The following is a 24,830-nucleotide window of genomic DNA, read 5'->3' on the forward strand; positions in this document are numbered from 1 at the left end:
CGATTGAGTGGGACATCACAATAGTATCCTTACGTTCAATTCACCCGTTTCGTGACGTGGCAAGCGGTTGTTGAATGTACCCCCTTGTCGTCGTCGTGATCGAGTTTACGTCGTTATTGAATTTCTACGTGCTCGACCGATGTAGACGCGTGATTAGACCTCTCCCTTTGCGTTCTTTTTCTTCTCGTCAAGTAGCAACCTCGAATGCATTGCTATTAAAATATGAACGCAGAATGACCCTACCATTGAATTGTTAATCGAATAAAAGACTTCAATCGTTTTGGTCGACGTTGTGCGGGAACGATTCGTAGAACAATTCTAAAATTTTGTCTTTAAAGGATGTTTAAACTGGTTCAATGATTTTGTTAAAATTTTATTTAATACATATTGCTAAACTCTTCAAACGTATTGTTGTAATGTTTAAGATTAGAATCATAGAATTGTTTTTAGACCAAGGTAATATTGAATGTGGATAAAAAATGGAAAATAATATGAGTATGAAAAATTGACGTAAACAAGGAAAGGTAATATGACAGATTGACAAATGTACGCATCGAAGTGTACATATAACCTAATTTATGTTAGGTATTATATATTAGGTATATTTATTTGTTTGTTAGATATATATATTTCTGACATTAAAGTATTGTTATTTGAAGTCAACTAACGTGTTAATTACTGTAGTAGAAATAGCTGGGTTCAGTGTAATACATAATAATATAGCATAATCTATGATGAATAACATAACCTATATTGTAACATTTAGGAACTACCATACTAACCTATTTACAAAACATCTTTTGGGTTTAGAATGCTTCTCTTACAATTAGAATTAGTTTTAACTGTCAGAAGTTAATATTTCCTATCTGTCAGTCTCAACATTGAAGAAAAATATATAAAATTTAAATTCAAGAAATATTTTGTAATAGTTCAATAAACATTTTATAAACTAATATGCAAACTTCTATGAAAATCTGCGTTTATCACAGGGTTGTCTCGTCAGTGATTTTGATAAATTTTTTATTAAATTAGTTCGGTAGAGGAACCACTTCCTCTACCATAACTCTGTTGTATATATTAAATACATTTAAATCATAAGCATAACTCAAAATTTAAATAACAGTGTCTAACAGTCTACACTGCGGTGTAGAACTATAGCACCACCTATATTTTTAGTAGATTCTGACTTTGGAATAACAATACATAAAAATCATCCATATGAAATTGAAGGGTATAGTGAACAATGAACTTCAGTAAAAATTTGTTGATATTATTTTATTATATAAGAAAATATAACATGAAAATTGATTTTTCATCGTTGCATAACTATAGCACCATGTGAATAAATGTCAAATATGTACACACAAATATGATTTTAATAACTTGTAAGGCCTCCTTGTTTTGTTATAAGTTGAAAAATTCTATCTGGCATGCTCTCGATGAGTTTCTGAAAAATTCGTTGGCTAATTTCATTACATGCTTTTAGTATTGCGTTTTTTGGTTCTAAAATATTTTCATACTGTCGATTTTCGACATAAACTTTTCGGACAATATTGGCCCAAATATTTTCCATCGGGTTTTTGTCTGGTGTACATGCTGGCCATTTAATAATATTAATTTTTTTATTTCCAACCATAATACTGTCTTCCGACTGGTGTGTACAACAAGGTTGTCCTGTTGGAAAGTTCAGTTAATTGCATCATGTGCGTTTATAAAAGGTAACAAATTGTCTAATAAAATTATAGTGTACTCCTCACTACCCATCTTTTTCGACGGGAAAGCTAATTACAACATGCCATCAATGCAAAGGGCATCCTAATTTGACTTCGTCCGCCAAAATTTCTTTTTAAAAAATATTGTGGTTCTTTTCGGAGATCTCGCCAATATGAATTATAGCCGTCCGGACCATCAAGATTAAACTTTTTTTCATCCGAAAATATAACCTTATTATCAGTGATAGAAGTTTAAGTAAATTGGTGTAAAAAGATTTTGACATCTAAGGTTAACTTACGCTTTTCCAGTTGCGATGCATGTTCGTTCGAGCATATTCAAGCCTCGCAACATTATGCCGTGGTAGAAATTTTGGTGCAGATTTTAATTTCTGCTTCTCCATGTTGGGATTACTTTTTAAAACTCGACGTACTGTCCACCGTGAAATATTTAAGTTGACTTCCTTTTTAATTTGGTTACAGCTGTTTTGGATGTTACTGGCTGCTTTTACAATTGCTCGTTCAGTACGGTGACTCAATTTTTTCTTTGGACCATCCTTTTCATTATTGCCATAATTAACGGAATTATTTAAGAAAATCAAAATGACTTCATGTAAGCTCCCTAGCCTACGGGCAATTTCCCGAACACTAATTTTATCCTCCTTAAACGCCAAAATTTTACCCTTCTCCTCTTTGGTCAAATATCTACCACGTGGCATTGTTCAACAAATTTGAGTATTGTCAAATTTTAATTTGTATTTTAATAAGGATGTAATTATTTAGCTTCAGTGAGTTTGTAGTTGAACTGGATGGAGAGAAGTTAATTCAATGACATTGGTGCTATAGTTACGCAACAAGCCAAAATCACATTTTCGATTATATCGTTTCTAATAGAAGAGCAACTTCAATGAGACTTTATATAAAATTTATTGTGACCCATATCATTTCATCTCTATCAATTGATTTTTTGCATTTTAACTCTGAATTACAGAACAACTAAAATAGTAGATGGTGCTATAGTTATGCACCGCAGTGTATTTCCTCTATTATAACTGCTTTGTACTTATTTAAATACTAAATCTCGAAAATTTGAATAACGAAACACTAAACGAAGCAGTGACTAAAAAGTGCATCCATTCCATGTGGACATAACAGAATGGGAGGTTTACGATTGGAACTCGTTTGAACAAGACCGACATTCAAGATCTCTCGAACGTCGAATTACAAAACCGAAATGTAGAAATCGAGTGCACGTTCGAGAAGATTGTCGTCAACCACTTTACGGCTCGTTGTCGCCGGAACTTAGGCGCGGATGTACGCTTGATCGATCCTTTCGCGAACGTTGATTGAATCGCTTAGGGTGAGCGCGAGAATCGACAGACGAAGAAAATAGAATCCAGATATCCCGGTGACCGAGTCTCACGAGTATTAGGTAATAAAAGAGGGTAAAGTGGGGCTCCTGCGGGGCGGTTTTTATCGAGCTGCATGCCTGAGATTTCGGCGAATCGTAAAACTCCGCCCTAAAATCTGAACCCCCTCCATCGAGAGGAGCTATTTCACGAGATATCTTCAAGTACTACGCGTCCTCAAAGAAGTTGTCTCGTGAAGCGCTCGTAAGGTTCTCTACGATCAGCTTGGCTGAAATTTCAGTGAACTACGAATCACCCGTTTGCGATGCCACTTACGAAAATCGATTCCTTTGAACGTCTTGCATATGTGATCATGTTTAGTAAGTGGATTTTATAAATTTGTGGTAACAGTTTTACGTTTTCAGAGGAAACTCTTGACGGAATTACGAGGTGGTTGGAGTTAATAACGTTTGAGGTTTCTGGAACCATGTCTAGATGGGGAAAATATTTTGGGAGAGTACGAAGTGCGATGAATTTAATTTTATGGTAATAAAGTAATTAGTAATATCTTAACGAGTTATTTGTGCTGGTACCAGTTATGGGGATGTAGGTCAAAGCTATCGGTATAATACGGTGGTGGAGATTTAATCTGATCTCCAGTTTAGAAATTTGAAAGCTTTTGATTCTTGTAATGGTGAGGATTGCGAATTTGGGAATAGAGAAAAATTTATAAATTCACGGACTTACGTAATTAGAAAATTGGACAGTAAGGGATTTAAAAGTTTAAGAATTGCAACTTATGTATATTCAAATTTCAAATTATTGAACTTATAAATTTTTTAAATAAAAAATTTACAAAGAGAATCTATCACGTTTTCAGGTTTACAAATGTGGAAATCCAGAAATTTGTACGATTGAAAAATTAGAAATTTTAAATTTACATATTTTCAAACTATTTAATTTCTATGATTTTCAGTTTTCAAATTTAGAAATTTAGAAATCTAGGAATTTGGCAGTTTAGTAATTTGGTAATTTTATAAGTTAAAAATTTGAAAATTTTGAGAACGTAGTAATTTGGAAGTTCAGAAATTCAGAAAAGTAGAAATTCCAAATTTCCAAATATACTAACATAGAAATTTACAAATTTGAAAAATTAATTAGATGTAATATTAGAAATTTTGTTTTCAGGTTTTTTAGTTTGAAAAATGCGTAATTTAGATAACTTAGAAATATCATAGTTTGCAATTCAAAATTAAAACTTTCAAAGTAACAAACTTTCAAGTACGTAGATTTAAAGTTGAAAACTTTCAACACGGAAATTTGGGAATTTTGAAAGACCCGAAAACATGGAAATTGAAAAGTTCGGCAATTTGACAACTTAGCGATTTTGTAATTTGGAAATTTAGCAATATAGAAATTTAAATGATTGGTAATTAATTTAGGTATTTTGTGAGTTAAAAAATTTAGAGATTTACAGATTTGAAGATTAAAACCTTAGCATTTTAGCCATGTAGAAATTTATCGATTCCACAATTTTGAAATCTAGCAATAATGCAATGTAACAATGTGAAAGTTTAGTAGTTTGATAATTGGATAATTGGTAATTTGATAATTTGTTAATTTGATAATTTGGTAATTTGGTAATTTGGTCATTTGGTATCTGGGCATTTTGACATTTTGGAAATTTGGTTACTTAATAACTTCGTAACTTGTTACCCTGATAACTTGGTAACATAGTAACGAGTTAACGTGATAACTTGATAATTAGGCAATTTGATAACAGACAACGTGTTATGTTATTAACTTGGTAACCTGGTAACTTGATAACTGATAACATGTTAACTTGATTTTTAACTCCACAACTTGATATTTTTATAACTTTGTTAATTTAGTCACTTATTCACGTGAATATGTGATTCCTTGATAACTCGGTAACTCAATAACTTTATAATTTAGTAACATGGTACCTTAGAAACTTAGTATTAAGATTAGTGGATAATTTGATAGCTTTGTAACTTGGTCACTTTATAAATAAGTAACTAAGTAACTTGATAGCTTCTTAACACGATAAGTGACAAATAGATATCTTGGAAATTTGGCTACTTGGTAACTTGGTAATTTGATAATTTTGATAACTTAAAGATTTGAATGATTTAACATATAATAATTGAAGGTTGCAAATTTGGAAACATAGAAATTCACTAAATTGTACATTTGAAGATTTGCACCCTCAAAAAGTTTGAACTCTTCTACAATACCTAAATATATTTTAAAATTCATCCTAATTTAGTTTCCTTTCCATTAACGTCAAGTTTATAACCAATTAGTACTTAAGTACTTAAAACAACTATATGTAGGAACAGCCTAATTTGCAACTTCAGAAAGTTAGAAATCTTCTACCATACCCAATTATATTTTAAAATTCATCCTCATTTACTATCCTTTCCACTAACATCTAATTTATAACCAATTAGTTCTTAAATACTTAAAATAACTATGTGTAGGAACAGCCATTCAACGCATAGCGATATAACTCTTGGTTATAGGATTACAGTTACCATACTGAGTTACCCTCTGAAATAAAAATCCCAGTTGCGCCAATCTAAACGCCTCGTTTATCCAACCAAATAATGAGCTTTCAATATCGAAAAGGTATCGAAAGATCAATACCAAAGTTTCACGTGTTCGCCACAGTTGACGAAGCATCGCTGCGGGCACGCTAGGAAGAAAATATGAGCGTAGAATCGCGGCACGATTTCCGCGTAGCGCGTACCAGTCAGATTTAAAAGAGCGTCGAACATTTCGGGCGCCTGAATAAAAAGCGAGTCCTGATAATGTGCATCAAAGGCGAACAGAGTAAAAATAGAGAAGCATGCTTAAGCCACGCGTGCACTTGTCGGGCGTCGATGCTTTCATCTTCCCGCTCAAAGAGTGACTCGTAAACGTTTGATGCCACAGGATCAATAAATGTATCGTGCGCCTGCCGAAAGCCGACACATCAGCATCGAATTTTCGCCGAAAGAACGGAATTCCTGCTCGTGGAGATTTTTTTTTCTTTCCCTTTTTCTCTCTTACTTTTTTGTTCCGGCGTTTGAGGAAACAAACAGCAGAGAATGTTTCGTCGTGTCGCGTTGTATGAAATATTCGCTCAAACGTAACTTTACAAGCTGTAAAAATTGTAGGCACGTACGGCTCTTTCTTGATGCTGGAATTGTGGTTGTAATTGACACTGTTCGTGGAAATATTGCGTTTTGATGTGACAGCAGAAAGTTTTCAGAATTGTGTTACAATGAAATTTATTTGGTAACATACATGTTCATTTCTAGAATGTACTAAGTGAACGTTTGTAATTAAGTACTTGTAGAGTTGAAAATTTGGGAACTTTCGATTTCTATGTTTTCAGATTTTTAATTTTTCAAGTTTGCAAATTTTGTGCAATTAAAAATTGATAAATAGTGATATTTTTATGTTAATAATTTGAAAATTGTACACGTCTGTACTGCTAAATATCTACATTTCCAAATGAACAAATTTTTAAATTTGTGAATTTTGAAAGTTTCAATATCAGTAAAACCTAATAGAAATATCATTACAATCATTCATAATTTCTCAAAAATTTCGTCCATCAATTACATTCCAATAAGCAAATTTTCCTTCACTTGAAACAGTCTTTTCCACCCTAGAATGCAAGTAATTTTAGACTTGCAGCCTTTTTTCCGTTATCCAATTTTTCTTCAAATATCTTCAACATAAATTTCAAAGCTACCTAGAGATTGCTAAAACATACTTACTTAAACTTGATCGCAATTGGATAAAATTACTAAGGTAAAACGAAGATGAATGCGATGGAAATAAACAGAGAGCTTTAAGGCTTTCGTTCGATTTAATTGAGTTCGCTTAAAGAAGCCTATCTAAATAACGCAATTTTCTTCGGGAGTCGTTACACAGGACGCGTAAAGATAATTCGGAAATAATCGGGACGGAGTTTAAACGTTGGGAGTTCTCGAGCTGAGAGTTCGGTAAATTCTCTGGTAATCCCCTAAAGTCGCAAGTCCAACAGTTTAAGTCGCTGGAGTAGCTAGGATGGAGGTAAATCGCAACCGCTTCAGCGAATGTAATGGCTTGGATTTAGGACGATGCGAAAGGTGTATCGAACTTTTGGTTATTAAATTGAACAACACGCTTCATGAACCCGCTGGAACGGGAATCTCTAGCATGGGAATAATTTTGATCCCGTCAAAGCATCCTTTGATACACCCGGATCATAATCATTTGACGATACGTGCACGATAATCAGTTAAAATGCCTATTCAATTAGTAAATAGCCTGCCGCTTGTAGATATTCAAATAACCCTCTTCAACGATCAAAAATGACATTTCACACTTTTTCTTATTTTTGACAAATAATAAATATTTGGATTTTTTTTCTTTTCTCGAGGCAGCAAACAATAATAGTAAAATGTGTATTCAAATAATTAATAAATAACACATCGATGTTTCGTGTGAGCTACGTTGTAATTTTTGTTACGGGGTTTTATAATTGGAATACAAACGTATTTATGAGAATAAATAACTTTTTTCCAGATACCGTGTCATTATTTTGAATTGTCAGAAATCAAGTATTGTTACTCAAAATTTTCTAACAAATTATATTAAGTAACAGAAAGTATAAAATCTAATTATTCGTTCGATTATATAGTGTAATGGTACACAATTGAATAAATTCAATGAAATGTTTTGTGATAAATATTTCGATATGCTAATTGGCATTTTCTCTGTCGTAAGTGCTTTGTTGAATTTATGTAAATAGAAGTAAAATAATTGTGTATGAAGTTGTTGTCCAGTGACATCAATTTATAAACAGAAATATAGTTCCAAAAATATTATAAAAATAGTGCTTTCTTTAAATCATAAGATGTTCCTTTTTAAATGCCAAACAGGTATTTTTCTTTGAAATCATAAGTAGCTATACAAGTACAGAAAAATATCTCTGTTCAAAATCGTAAGTAATTATACACATAGAAAAGGTAAACATATTTTTATTCGAGATCATAAATAATGTCTATTTGAAATCGTAAGCAATTTAAACTTTGAAAACGAAGAAATTAAAAACTGGAGAACATTCCGGTGTAACTTGGTAGGTTTGGTAAATTTTCTCGCGAAGAATGGCAACTTCGATCTAGTTAGCCTTGAACCAACCACCATTGAAAATACTTATTCTTCGTGCCACTATCCGCCTTTTCTTTCGGGTCATTCACGTCCCGCCGCGCGAGCAGATGTACGATGATTAGAATTCAAAGGGAGTACAATGCAAGGGATGAGTTCCCCATTCAAACCAGCGGAGCTTCATTGTTTTGGTCCGAAAACGGGGCGACTAACGAGGAAAGGAGATCACTGACCGTTTAATATAAGGCAATGATAACTATTACGTCAAAGTTACTGATAGCAAGTATTCCGCTGAATCTGGAGATTCGTTTTCGCGTGATCGAAGGATCTACTTCACCGTCGCCCGTTTGCAATCAGTCTTTGTCAGGGTTAACAATGGCGGAGGATCTTGCTGACAAAACGTTGAGACTCTTCCGTATACTAGGGAAGATATAGTTTTTTCTTGATATGATCGAGAGAAAACCATGGTGCCAGTTAAAAAATAACTGGAGAGAAATTAGATGGGGTAAATTGAGTTTAAACGGTGAAGAACTTTCTTTCTAAAAACCTGATGGAAAATATGGAGTTAAGTTTTCTATATGAATAGCAATCTGAATTATACATAAAATGTCTGATTTATTATTAAACTATATTTAATAATAAACACATGAATGTATCTGTGAAAACATAGTGTAAAGAATCGATTTGGATAAAATGAGTTGAATCAAGCGCCATCTTTAATGATCAAAACAAAAATCTAACTCAACTAATAATAAACATCAGTTTCGGTATTAAAATAATTCATAATCTAAATATTAGTGTAGGTCACATGTGTTATTAGATTAGAGGTAATTAACTATTAAATTGAACTGAAGAATAGACTGTAAAATATAATTACTGTTAATAGCAACAGTTATATTTTAATAACAAATTAATGAATTACTTAACAACTAAAAAATTATTTATGCTGATACACACATGGAAAACATGGAAAACATTACGTAAAAAATTACATAAATATTTGTGAAAAGTACGAAATTTTTATATAAAAACGAAAGTCAAAATGTCTGATGAGCATACAATAAATGAGTATACAATTATTGTATATTCATCAGACATTTTGACTTTCGTTTTTGGTACAATTTTGTTTTGAAGATAATTGAATTTTAATTTGAAGTTAATATACTATTATTAAAGCTCTGTATTGTGGATGATAATATTGGGGTATAAACTTTATAAAATTGTAATACATTTTCCTTGAATTTTTTTTAGAGCTATACGAGAAAAATATATTCTATAAATATATGTCTTACATAAAATTAAATTTTCATTTTCTAGTTCTGCATCATTTGTGATAGATATCCCAAATGATATAGCAATAATAATTATCAGTCAAAAAATATCGAATTCATGTTAGAGATATGACAGTAATACAGATTATAAGTTTGATTCATCGGTTTCCATCAATGTAATTAGTTTTAATTGCTATAATGTAATTAGCTTTCATTATAAAAAGGATTTTATCCACCACTGTCACACACATTTTATTCCTTGCATGACAGATATTCTATCTACCGTTGAAAAAAGGATCGCAATTTGAATAATGTTCGCCGTGTTCACTTCTGTATTTAAAAAATGCATTCCTTTTAATTATTGCGACTGCAGTGCTGAATAAATGAATTCGATATCCGGTTAAATTAAAATCGTGAATATAACACGCGATATTCTCTGATTTCCCGTTGAAAAATGTTGTATATTCTGTCATCATTATGATTATCAGTGAAATTTTATTGCAATAACTAAACAATTACATCAATTAGAGATTTTGAACGGACAAAATTTACAGGACATAATTTTCATGAAAAAGTGACACATTATTTTATCTTTCCACCCTCCTATAATTCTATTTTTGACAAAATTGAGTTTTAAGATCTATTAATATATTTGCGAAAATAATTTACTTACAAGGATTACGATTTTATGGATTATCTTTTTAATCTAAACGATTACTGGTGTAAATTAATAAATACTATCAGACTGAATTATTAGCCAGTTTTTTTATAAACATTGTACTGTATTTAATCGGATTTGTAACAAAAAATGTACAGGTATACATACAAATAAAAATTTATTAGCACATTTTTCAATACATTGAATGTATAGTTTCACATTTAAATAAAGTTGTATCAATACATTAAAAAAATCCTACCATATATTATTTGTATTGGTATACGAATAAATAAAAATCTATTAACACATTTATTAATAGATTAATAAAAACCTATCAATACATTAAATATGCAGGTTTATTAAAACTCGTTAAAGATACTATTTTACATACGAATTAATCGATCACCGATTTTACTAATTTACTTTCGGCCGGATTGCCACTCGAACTGCAATGACAAACGACATTGAACCAGCTTTCGAAAGCTACGTATCAATGAGACATCGATAAAACGCGGATTATTTCTATAAATAAAAATGAACGCTTATCCATCACCGCGTTACCAATACCTATGCAAATGTATACTTCCACAGAATATTTTCTCTCTTAAAGTGCTAAACATATTTTCACTCTGCATATTTCCATCTCATATATTCGAAATATTCTATATCATTTTATTCTGTATGCCGTATGACTCGCATACGTTTTGCATATTCCGATACCCAATGCGAATACAAACCTGCGCTGATCGCATCACTACTTTTTACCATCCAAAAAAAAAAAACACGCACACAGCCACGCAACATTCATTCCGCATCGAATCGTTCTGAAAAGGATCATCACCTATTTTCAACGAATTCCATAATACCGAATACCTTTTGAGCCTATAGATTCTTCTCAGCCATAAAAAAGGAGGCCAGTAAAGAGCGTGGATCCGACTCGTAACTGCGGTATTCGTTAAATCGCGCATTAGTTTGATCGGGTCTGAAATATTGCGAAAAAAGGTTTGGATCGATATAAAGCATGCACGGTGCTCGTATAATCTACAGAAGGGTACAACGGCGAATTTGTAGGATCGCAGTATAACGCGGCCATGTAAAGCCGGGCTGAGTAAGGTAGGGCAGGGCTGGACAGTGCGATAGCAATGCCCCGAGCCACGGACGAATGTTGAGCGCCTTACCGTCCGCTAGCTGATAACCTCCCTCCCATGTTATAACCTCTTTTCGGTATTTATGGTCGGTAACTTAAATTCTGAAACGTCGTACATGCGAGAAATTAGCACGCGCTGTATCCAACATAGACGAACAAGCAATATCGATAAGCCTCTTCAATTTTTATTCTGTCAGCTTTTCCACTTTAATTAGAAGGCGAAGCTTTTGTGAAATACGTTTTTAATCGTTTATTACGATATTAAGTTTTGTGAACTGAAGCTTATGGGAATTATAGGATAATTGGAAAATTTATTGAAAGAATACGTTGCTGCTCATTTTGGAGTGCTTTTGGCTATCTATTTTAGGTAATTTATGAAATAAAAAGTAATTGGGTTACTATTGAGAATTTTAAAAATTTATATGCGTATTTTGTCATGTTTTTGAAATGCATAATGAAATGTTGAGACAAATATGTTTATCCATATTGGAATTATAGTAGTTCTTGTATAGTGTATTAGTATTAATGGTTAATACTAATTTTCCAAACTTAGATATCAAATAGATATAAAAATTCTTATATTTCCATATTTTTAAATCCTTAAATCCTAAATTCTGACATCTCAAAGTCATCAGATTTCCAAATTTATAAACTTCTAAATTCCCAAATTTCTATATGCTCAAATTCAAAGACACCCAAATCTCAAAGTACCGAAATTTTTATGTCTCTAAATCCCATAATTCTGAAATTCCTAAATCGTCAAATTCCTAGGTCCTCTTATTCATAGATTCCCAAATTCAAAAACTCCTAAATATCAAAGTTTCCAAATTTCTATATCCCTAAATTCTCGGAATCTCATTTCTGAAAGTCCAAATTCCTATATTTGTCGTTTCTCAATTTCAAAATCTTTAAATATCCGGATCTTCAAATGCGTTTAAAAATTCGTAAACCAAAATTTTTCAAAAATTTTCAAACCAAAATTTTCCAAAAGTTTTCCAATAGTTTGCAAACCAAAATTTTCAAAAAACATTTAACAATCCTTAAAAATAAGTAGATCTCCTCAAACAGCATATTGACTTAATTTCACTTTCAGATTACTTTATTGAACACTGAATAACTTATAAGTTTTATTAATCACTAATTTATTATCAGCTTCGTAGAACACTAATTAGCTTGTTCTAAGTTTTATCAAACACTAAGTAATTATAAATGTCATTGAACACTATCACAAAATAACGTATTTCCGCTTTTCATTTATCCACGTGTGCTAACACGAGCCACTCCACCGGTATTACAAAAAGGGGTGCATAATTAATCAGTTAAATGGCTATTCAATTTGTAGCCTACCGCTCATTAAAACCTACCGCTCGTAGATATTCAAACAACCCTCTTCAACAATTAGAAATGTCATTTGATACTTTTGATTTTTCTTTTCAATTAATAACACGAATGCACATGTGCATTTTCCCTCAAAGCCTATAACATGTAATAATCGTAGAATGTATATCCAATAGATAATAATTTAATTGGCGTCTGATATAAACATTAACTCCTGTTACAGCGTTGTACAACCGTAATACAAATATATTTAACAGAATAAGTAAGCTCTGTTCAGGTCTAAAAACCATGCTGTCACAAATAAAACCTTGAAAAATAGTTTAATAAAAATTCGAGCAAAAGCGTAAATGCACGTGGCCCTCAGAGAGTCAGAACGGAAAGACATAAATTTACGTGACCCGTCCGCTAACAGAAATAAAACTCGAAATATATGAATGAAGTTACAATGTTATTACTACTAAATTTTGAAATACAGTTATATTCTTCATCGCGTGTGTTAACATCGGCCGTCCCACTGGTATTACAAAGGGGGTGGATAAATCAAAACAGTTCACAATGAATTTCAATTTTTGTCAATTAGCTTTCTTTTTCTCTTGGAATCTTAAAAGGATTTGTAGGTGAAATGAGACAGCGTTAGGACGTTAAAATCGCATGGCACGGGGTCGTTCTGTTTTGTCGCGGAAATCGAAGGGACGCGCAAAACGAGGGTGGAGCTTGAAGGATACGTCAAGATCGGGAAAAAATGGGCCGTGGAAGCAAGAAAAAGAAACGAAGGGGCACGTATATAACCGAGGCTTGTAACCCATGGGATGATAACCGATTCGCCTTGCTCGTTCCCGCCCTTTCGCCCTACTTTCCCGACGTAGTTTCTTCTTGGAAAACCACTGTCTTTCTTCCAACCCTTCATCCCCTCGAACGCTTTTTGAACCGTCGGGGAGTATCAATCTTGGAACGGCTGCTTCTTTTGTGCTTTCTCTTCAGGAAAATAGCACCCGTTTGTTCTCTAATCCTGTCGTTGTCTATGTACTTTTACAATTGTTCGCTTTTTGCAAACATGCAGTTCAATCTTTTTACTCTGTTTGCAATTTTAACCCCTTCGTTACTTTAAACGAGAATCGTCTGACATTTACCAAACTGCATTTGCAATTTAATGATTCGAATTTTGTACGTTAATTATTATTTATGTACTTTTTTGAAATGTATTTATTCTTGTACTGACCTACAACTGTTTATTTAATTTTGTATCTGCATTTATTAAACTTTATTTCTATATTTCATTTTACATTTATTTATTTAGCTTTATATCATTATTTAACATTATATCTATATTTAATACTGCAATTTATTACGGAAAGACAAAATGGTTACGAAATCAGAGTTTATACAATTAAAAGCATAAACCTATAATTTCATACATTTCTTTTATTGAGGCAGGGTAAATTTTATAATTTCAGATATTAATACTTCCATTCATAAAAAGGAAACAAATCACCGGCAAAATCAGAATGCATACCATTAAGAATATAACTGAACTCACAATTAGTAAACACGTATTCGATAATTTGAGATAATGGAGCAGTAAATACGTAACAACGAAAAGCTTACATTCAGAACCGTTTCTCTTTCGCTATTAAAGGAATCATAAAATTGATTAAAACGTACGAGGAACGTAGTAAGCACGATTCAAAGCGATTAAAAGGATACTGTGTTCAGAAAGCATATAAATGAGGAAATAAAATCGCGGGATATAATTTTACGCGTTTCTCGTTCAAGGTATCGCGTCGTTTAAGCTCTTCTCTTTTCTTCTTCCTTTTTTCTCCTCTCTCGTTCCTTTTTGCTGGCGTTGTTGCGGAGATACAGGGACAAAAATTGCGAAACATTTTCTGAACGATACGGGTACCGAAAGTTTCTCGCGATATACCGGACACGTATACACTGTTGTGCTCTCGTAGTCTCATCAGCGCGGCGTATAGCGGCCGATTAAACTTTCACAATAATTGCGAACGAGCAAAGCGTTCTCCTTGCCATTCCACGCGACAATATCCGTGCTCGCGAGGCAGATTTAACGGTTTGGGCCCGCTAAAACTGGCACACCCACTCGCCGACGTTTATTCCAATATTTATTCTACCCATTTCCCTTGCTCCGATACCTTTCCCGTTTCCCCCTTTTCGCGTTCTTCCTTTTACTACGAACGCTTGATTACAGGAGTAATCGAGTCGTACTTTCGTTATCCGATGTATTTTATTGTTGTCAGTAAAAAGAACAATAATATATCTGATAAATTTAGCAGATTTAGCTTAATAGTAGCAATTAGCGGTAATAATCAGTTCACTGAAGAATTTTAAGGATTTTTTAAAGGATTCGTGATTGAAGGCAAGAAATATAGAATGTACACAGCACCAATGGTATTATTATAAATTTTATGAAAATAGAGTAAAATGAGGTTCCACTTTTATATATCGAAATAATGTTTCGGATAATAATCAGTTGATTGTGAAGTTTAGTTATAAGTGTAATGTTTTCAACATTTTTTATTATATTTGCTGCTGTTAAGACATTCGTTGTTTCATATAAAATAGACAAACTACAAAACTAACTGTTGGGGAATTATAGATAAATAGGTCGATAAATCGATAGATAAATAAATACACAAATACCATTATACAAATAATGAAACGGATCGACAGGTAAATAAATAAATGAATGATAGATAAGTAGTAAATAGTACAAGTAGTAAATAGACTGGTATTCAACTAAAGATTTATACAAATTACATTAATTCTTTTTGAACTAGAAAATTGGTGAAAATACAATGGGTCATATTAATATTTGTTAAAGATTTCATGCTTTGTTCTGTCACACTGTTACTATTATTATAACTACAAACACTTTTACTAAAAATGTGTCAATAATTATATAACACTATAGTCTTTTAATATATTTATAATACATTTCATAATTATTACACAGTTTATCCTAAATTAATTTATAACTTATTAAGTGAATAAATTCATTAACTAGAGAAAAACATCCAAACCATCTTTAAAATATTGAAATCGTTGCTTTACATAAATGATCTATTTATTATTTATCCTGCACAGTTATCAAATGTTCCATATACACTTTAACAATAAACAATTTTGACTACAAACTTAAAAACTCAAAGAAATGTTTTCCATCCCCTTTAAATAAACATATATCATTACCGACGTATTTATCAGACAAATAAAATTGAAGCTCACAAATTTCATCCGCGGCATATAATGTAACTTCCACTTTTTCAATATCCGAAATAAATTGATAAAATTTTTCCAAAGAGTAGACAGAAAATCAAGATAAACTCGCGTACGCGATATTGGTCCTGAAGTATAGGTTTCTTGGGTCGCGGAAAATCCAGAACGAAGGACGGGAATGGAGCATGGCCCGGGGCGATGAAACTATAAAGCCACTCCTGGTAAGTTGTAAAATTGTAATAGCCTTCCGGTATTTACATAATGCTACGGCATAATAAGTGGAACTCCCTGAGTTTCCATTACCATTCTATTGCTATCTACTCTTATCTCCACTAACGACTCATGCTCCCTTTCCCTGTTCACCCCCATCCCCGGTGGCTTATATATTTTTCCACCCTATTCTTTCCTGGACAATCGAAAATCTCCGCGGATTTTGTTGCCCGCGAACCTGAAATTCCTGCAAGTTTAGCCTAGGACGAATCCTTAAATATCGTGGAACTTCGTCAAAGCAATTACAAGCTGGACCCCTGTTTTCTCTGCCGTTTGTCTGGTTCTGTCTGCGCGCAACGGGACAAAAGAGTTCTCGCCGGCAGGAGAAGAAATTGACTGGTGTCTCGGGGCACAAACGCTGCCCTGAAGCTTCTCGTTTGCACGACAATGCGCTCATTACGAAACGAGACCGAGCGTACCGGAGCGTAATAAAATTTCAGCAGCTCAGCCGGCTCTTAGGCCGAAACCCGTCCAGCAACAGCGGCAGTGGCAGTAGCAATAGCACAGGATATCAGGAAACTTCAATTCCCTCTTTCGGCACTTCCGGCCGAGCTGGAGCAAGTGAGCTGCCGCCTGTGCAACTTCATTCGAATAAGTGGTTCCCTTTTGCCTCGTGTATCCTCTGCCCCTTCTTTCGCTCCTGTTATTTATCCACGTCTATCTCTCGGTCCGTTTGCTTCGCCCTCCTTTCCCGTTTCAACCCCCTTCCGCAGCAACCCTCTCGATCTCTTCAAGCCTGTCGTTTCTCTCGCTCCAGCCCCGTCTGTCACTCAGGAGTTCTTTCACGAGCAGGTTTTTCGCCGACGGAATCGGGGCGAGTCATTTATTTAATTTTCGAGATACAGCCTCGTTTTATTTTCATCCCCAGGACTTTATACACTCCGCTGATTAGCCAGCCCCACGGATGAGCTCGCGAGCTATCCTCCGCCTCCCATGAGACGAGGGGGGCACGGGGACGAACGTGAACCAGAGGGTGAGATTAGAAAGAGATGAGTGGGTTGAGTTTCAGGACCACGAGGTGGAAGGACTTGCGCCAAGAGGTTTGCGTTACTCACCCGATATAGAGAGGTCTAAGCCCAGCCATCACCGAAATTACCAGAGTTTACCTCTTCCGCCGTTTCCGCTGTATTCACTTCCATTCCTCTACTCTATCCTCTTACACTACTTTCCCGCCATATCTCTTGTTTCTTTCTCCATTTATAGCAGCTGGCTGTCGCGAATATCTTCCCTCATTCCAAATTTTCACCGCGTGGGGAACTCTATAACTTCGCGGTGTTATTAAGATATTCTGTCTGATAAGGCAATCCCAATGAATAATACACGCCGATTTTTATTGAACATTCCACAATTAGATCTCTCTGAAAACATAATCATAATGCATTGGTTTTTTACTTTAAGTAAAAAGTCAACCCTTTTATCAGAATCAGCCCGTTTCTGTAACTATTTATAAATCGTAAACAAAGGAATATATGAGAAAATATTTAAAACAAACGTTTAGACCTACAAATCAATGTGAAACATTTTTGCAAAAATTAAATTGTTTCTTCTCCCACTTCTTTAAAAATTTTAATTCTTTTTTTGTTGTGAGTATGGTGAAACTTTGAATTGATTTCATTTTGCAATGTTCCATAGTTTAACGAGAAAGGCCTTCATACGCGAAGTTGACCTTTTGACTGTGACATTTTCGCACGGTACCATCAATATATGTACATTGAAATGTTTGCAATTGTAAAATATTGAAACACACCGGTATTTAACTATTTTCAGTTGATGGATTACACGATACGATAGATTGCATGTAGATCAGTTTAATAGAACAATAAATATGTGTAGTGAGAATAATTTAGAGGGCGTTTTTTCAACCAAAAGATTAAAATAAGAATAGAATTAGGAAAAATAGATTAGGATAGAAATAGAATAATGAATGTAGGGCAGTAAATGCTTTATTTTGATGCTGGTTGCTGTAATTTTGCTTTTAGCTTATATAAATTGTAATTGACTAGTTGATATATTTTAAATTCTTGTAAATGTGATTAGTTAAGAAAAGTCATATCTTTGATGTTACCATAACATTTGATATTTACATTAATTTTTATGTACCTATACTAAATGCTAAAAAGAGATTTCTTAATTGGACGCTCTAATGATTCATAATATGATTCATACTTTTCATAGTAAGATAAAAAGGTTGCGTTTCTCTTTCTTGAGAATAAAAATGTTATAACGTGGAAAATGTGGAAGATGGAACATTTCCAGAAGAAAAAAAACGAATAATCTCGCTTCAAATTTGATCAAGACAGCTATTGATTATGAAATGTACATTCATTTGTTCTCAATATATTGCAAAATTCCGTGTTGCTTTTATCTGTCCATAGAGTGAAAGTCTACTTTTAAATAAAATTTACACAAAAGGACGAAAGATAGACATGGTTAGTAAATGAGTGTTCAGTTAATTTTTTGATTCAGACCTCGAAAGCAGGAAAACGATTTCATTCGTTCGATGCTCGTTAAACGATACATCGAATGCAAACGTTGAAAACGATCGAGAAAAGCTTTGGCAGCTGAAAAATCCGTCAATCACCGTTTCGAATAGTAGAAAATGTATAAAAAGTACGACGAATCGTATTCCAAGCGTACATGGTAGTTCTAGAAAACCCTTTTCGAGCGAACCTGTTAGCTGTATCCCCGATATCTTTTCTGTCCTCATTCGTGGAAAACTTTTCAATATGGAAGCCCTTGTACGCGCCTCTTTATTCTTACATTGGTTCAGTTTTCCCCGACTCGAATCGCGATGAAAGTACCAGTCGAGCGGAGCGAGGAGATCGTGCAAGCTCGCTTTACAGGGTTTGCTTAAAATAAATTACGTTTCTCGATATTGTGTGGTCGTAAAACTTGTTAGCGAAGTTTGAACAACTTTCGCAAACACAGTATCTCTTCTTTTAAATTAACTTTACACTTTACTGCTTATACAAATGTGATATATGGAATGTGGAAATGGAGATGTACCAAGGGTAAAATTTTATTTTACGCAGAGATCTTTTTTACTTTCATTCAACGTATTCAGATATCGCTATTAACATTTCTAGTGCTGTCTCCCTTTTCTCTGACGTGGGAATTTTCATGTAGGTATCGTTTATTTGATAAAAAATTATTTTACGCTATAAATTATAAGTCATAAACTTTATTAAAAGTACGAAGGCTATTTGTTTATTTTTCAATAAACAAGAAAGTGTAGTAATTGTTTATTAGATTGAAGTACAGTTACGAACTCAAAGGATTTGTTATGACTTTAAGGTGAAATTTGAAGTGTTAAGTGAAAGATACAATGTAATTATTTCGGTAGTAAGAAATAAGATTTAGTTTGAATGAAATTGTATTCGAAATTAGAAATTATTTGTTATTTTCAGAATAGTATTTAAAATATTCTCGGACTAATTATGTCATATCACGATAACAGCCAGATTTACACACTTTATTTGTGGCGAATTAATAATTATGATTTTAAATAATATTATCAATTTTCAATTTATTATTTTTGTGATTTGAATGATATTTTTTAAACCTACCTTTTGAATGACACTACTATTGTTTGAATAATATTTTTTGATTATATCATTTGAATGATGTTGTTGTTGTTTGAGTAATATTTCAAAGATATGAACAATACTTTTATTACTTGTATAATATTAATATCATGCTATTATTGTTTGAGTAATATTTCCGAATATATTATTTGAGTGATACTAATGATTTGAGCAATATTTTTATTACTTTCATAATATTAATATCATGCTATTATTGTTTGAGTAATATTTTCCGAATATATTATTTGAGTGATACTGATGGTTTGAACAATACTTTTATTACTTGTATAATATTATTATCACCTGAATAATATTTTTAAAACATACTATTTGGAATAATACTGTTATTATTTGAACAATATTTTGCAAACAGATTTCATAATGCTCGAAAATATTAGAAAACGCAATGCAATACACTTGTCAATCATTTTATCAGTATCCTCGATGCATCCTTCGACCTTCATCGTACGAAATCATCGCAGGCGAGGATGGCGATCGGAATTGACATTACGGATCCCAACAAATATGAAAAATGTCGCCGATGAAAGGATCCTTTCCGTAGAAACGGCGTGGTGTGCCCGACGCAGGCCATTCATATTTTATCAACCTCCTTATCAATTTCTTAACCGCGACCGTACCATTTTTCAGCCGTCTTTCCCATATTCCCTCTGTGTGCCAGCGCGTTACACTTCTTTTCCTCCCGAAAATACGCTCTGAAAGGAGCATTATGCCCGGCACATTTTTGTGTTTGCGAATCTACCGAGTAAACATATTTTCGAGGCGTACGCTAGAATGCTTTCAAGCTATCCGCAAAAGCTTAAATTTATTAACCGTTACGGTCGCGAACAAAGCTCGAGTCGCAGCCGGAAACGTTCGACGATCCCAAAAAACTGGATCGCTGCATGCGAATGTGGTTTTTCTGTGAACTTTCTATTGCGTGGAGGAATGCATACCCTTCGAAACCGTGATGTCCGAAAAGCTGCGATCGTTCCAGTAGCCTATCGTCCAAGATCAAAGGTGAAAAGTTTCCTACGGCGTCCCTTTTGTTCGGGGAAAATTGTTCCCCGAACTTCTGCTGTCATAGGTGAGCTTTGCAAATCAAATGTTTGCGCGTTTCGACGCGAGCGATATTTTAATAAAAATTATTCCGGTCGGTTAACAGGATTTATTGAAAATATGATAAACAGTTTCGCGTTGCAGTTTCCCGAAGGAAATAAATATCGTTTCTCCTTCCTGTTCGTTCCATTTTTCATGTCAAATATAAATGCGTCGATCAATAACAGTTTGCGAAATTCGGTCCTCTATATTTAGGATGTTTGCAATTCCGAACGGTAGAAACAATCTGCTTGCATTCAATATTTTTCTTATATAATATATTGTTTGTACATATTTGGCCTTTTCAAAATGGTCGGCTGTTTCTAGTGATTTGTTCGTTGTTTTTGTTGTATAAATGTGTAGTAGCTAGTTCCATTCAGCACAGGAAGTTATGTGTTATATTTAAAAATCATGAAACTATATAACATGTTTAACCCTTTGCACTATTTTGACGAGTCTGACTCGTGACGCACTCGTACTTCGTGATCAATTTTACTCGAATTTTTAATACGCTTCAATTTGGAATTCAAGTCCAATTACAATTTGCATAGTCAACGATTGTATAATAACATACTGACATAACATATCAAATTTTTTTGTCTGTTTTAATATTGTAGCTGTAATTAGTCAATTCTGACTGACGCACCTGACAAATAAGTCATAGTGCAAGGGGTTAATATCATATATTGTATTATAATAGTCATAATCCGATCACTTCTGAAGTATTACCTTCTTTGCTAGCTCCAACTAAAGCAATGTGCGACTGCGCTTAACACTTTCACGACCGCATCTTTGTGCAGTGAAACGTTGCTATGAGCCGGCAATACTTTTGACATCACGTGAGAGTCAACGGCTAATAACAACGGCCTATCAATGACACCACGTAAATGTCACCGGCCAACAACGACTGGCCTGCCTATGGCACCACGGTGGTGTCACAGGTCGTGAAAGTGTTAAGATGTCTACATCTGACATACGAAAATTAGTAATTATACAGAATAGATACTTTTCCGAATATACATTATTTTTGAAATTTTTTTCGTAAAAGTATATATTATGAGAACTGTATCTTATATTATTGTTTCAATTTCACTGTATTGCTAAAAACTTGTTAAGTGCCAGTGTAATATTGTGGTTTTATGTTTACGTGAAGCAGTCAACTCTTTCGCCCTTCTTACAATTCCTTTCCAAAATTCCATTAGTCGAATTTTATACAAATATTATAATTGTCAATATTTAATTTCATAGTTATATGAATTTGATGTACGAAATGGTTATACATAATTAAAAATGATATGTGAAGTTTCTATATAATATGTCTGTTAGTTCTTGTCTGAATTTTTAGAACACTGATTAAAATATAATTTTTCATTTTTACAGATGGTGACGAGGACAAAGAAGATATTCGTCGGTGGACTATCGGCACCGACGACGCTGGAGGACGTCAAAAACTACTTCGAACAGTTCGGCCCGGTGAGTACCCAGAAATGATTAATGTTGGTTACTGACAAACGTTTCCGTCACTGCGGTAATTTTAGATGGAAAGTGACCTTCACAGTCTGTTAAACATAAGAATAATCACAATAAGGATCATAGGAAATGTTCATTATAAATCAGCGTATTGACACAATTATATTAAGTATAACTTAGGGATTTAGGAATGTGGGGTTTTAGGGATGTAGGAATTTAGAGATGCAGAAATCTAAGATCTCTAAAAGGATTTGAAGATGTAGTGATAGGAAGATACAGAAATCTGAGGATATAGAGATATAGCGATATAGCGATACAGAAATTTGGGGATATAGAGATTTTGGAATTCACAGATCGAAAGATACTGATATTTGCAGGTTTAGAGATCTGGAGATACAGATTCTGGGATATCGAAATTTAGTGATGTAGAAACCTATACATATATGTAGGGATACGAAAATATAGGAGTCTAGAAATGTAAAGATTTGAGAATGTAGGGTTCGATATACAATAGGAATTCGATAGATAAGGATTCGAGATATAGGAATTCGGGAGGTAGAAATTTGGAATGTAAGAATTCGGGATATAGGAATTTGAAATTTAGAGATTCGAAATATAGGGACACGGAATGTAGGAATTCGGAGTGTAGAAATTCGACATATAGGTATTCGAAATTTAGGGATACGGAATATAGAAATTCGGAATATAGGAATTCAATATATGGGAATTCGAAATATAGGAATTCGGTATATGGGAATTCGGAATATAAGAATTCGGTATATGGGAATTCGGAATATGGGAATTCGTTATATGGGAACTCGGTATGTGGGAATTCGATATATGGGAATTCGGAATATAGGAATTCGGAATATGGGAATTCGTTATATGGAAACTCGGTATGTGGGAATTCGGAATATAGGTTTTCGAAATATAGGTTTTTGAAATATAAAGATTCGGAATATAACTGTTCGGAACGTAGCGATTCAAGATATAGAGATTTCTGAAATATAAAAAAAATAATTCTGAATATATAAAAAAATCTGTACTCATAGAAATCTAAATATTCAGAAAATTTGAAATACAGAGATCTAAAGATGAATGTACAAATTTATAAAATACAGAAATTGTATGAGAATGTGAAATATAGGAATACAATAACTTGTTTCGTATATATTATATAAATGAATACTACAACTATAAAATTTAGTCGTTCATTCGATAAGTGTCAGATTTTTCAATTGGACTTATACTCTCGAAATAGGTACATCCCCAGTGACCTTATTTCTCGCGCAAGCTGCTTCGTTATGCATATTTTATTTCTTAGAAGTTTTGTGTTTATATGTATATACTGAAACATTTTTCAACTGGACAGGTATCCAACTACTGTGTCAGTCAACTTGTTATTAATTAATGCTCTTTCCACTCTTTTATGACGCGCAATGACTACTTCGTTTAAACTTATGGTCCTTTGGTAAAACCTACTTTTCTTACTGCAATTCACTACTTTTGTAGTTGTTAGGTTTTAAAATAAAAAAACATTAGTTAGGTTTTGAAATTAAAGTTTAGAATGTTAAATAAAAAATAATTTTAAAATAGAAAATCAACTAAAATTTAAGAGCAACTAATTTTTCTATTACTAATTGTTTCCTTTTTCCATAAGTATGCATACACACGTGTAATGTATTACAATAGTCACGTCATAGCATGATTCTACTCAAAATATAAATTACGCAATAAAAATACTACATTGCAAAAGAATTTCTACATTTTATAAAATGTTGCCAACAAACTATGTTCTACAAGAATTTTCATATTTTCTGAATCGCGTTGTAGAATTTTCCTATTACCTGAATCACCTTATAGAATTTCCGTATTTTCTGAACTGCGTTGCAAAAATTCCACATTTTCGGTACTGCGTTGTAGAAAAATTTCTCTATTTTCTCAACCACCTTGAAAAATTTTCTTCTTTCTGACCCTCACTAAAAAATTCCCGTATTTTCTGAACCCGCGTAAAAAAACTGTCTTTCCTGAGTAACAAAATCGCGTAGGAGCTTCCGCATTGTAAAAGAGTTACGAATATATTATTTTAATTCTCTTACCTTGTTTCATAAAATGAGTAAACAGTCGCGTGTTAGTAACAGAAGTGGTAAACAGTGGCACGGTACAAGCGTTCGATACCACGATCGTATATCAGCGACATTTTGTCGCGCGGAATCGCGTCAGAACGCTTCGTCATTGCGGCCGAAATCATCCCGCGTGCTTTTCCCCGTCATGGATCGTTCGGACAGCGGTGGTGATCATTGTACCGAGACCGTCGAATCATTATTTTCGGTGAACCTGGCACGGTCGATACAATTCAGCGTGTTCCGCTTATTTCCTGCGCGTGCGGCCCTCTAATCCGGTCGGGACGCGAAATTTGACAGGGCTAATTCTCAACTGTACACGCGCAATTCGCGACGCTTATTGTTTCAGCGATTTTAATACGTTCACTTCGCGGTCGCTTTTATTGCGCTAACGACACAAATATCTCCGTCGTTTC

The 24,830-nt window shown here is 33.6% G+C and overlaps 1 protein-coding gene across 6 annotated transcripts in view; it reads left to right on the plus strand.

Annotated features, from left to right (window-relative positions):
• Positions 1-24,830, plus strand: part of Rbp6 (RNA-binding protein 6) — a 1,376,067-nt gene that overhangs the window by 971,852 nt on the left and 379,385 nt on the right. For all 6 annotated transcript variants that reach the window (XM_076538305.1, XM_076538303.1, XM_076538302.1 and 3 more), the window contains one exon: positions 22,202-22,294. In XM_076538305.1, coding sequence (XP_076394420.1) covers positions 22,202-22,294 — 93 coding nt within the window. The remainder of the gene's footprint in view (positions 1-22,201; positions 22,295-24,830) is intronic.

The sequence above is a fragment of the Megachile rotundata genome, chromosome 12, assembly GCF_050947335.1.
Source record: "Megachile rotundata isolate GNS110a chromosome 12, iyMegRotu1, whole genome shotgun sequence".
In the NCBI taxonomy this organism is placed as follows: domain Eukaryota; kingdom Metazoa; phylum Arthropoda; class Insecta; order Hymenoptera; family Megachilidae; genus Megachile; species Megachile rotundata.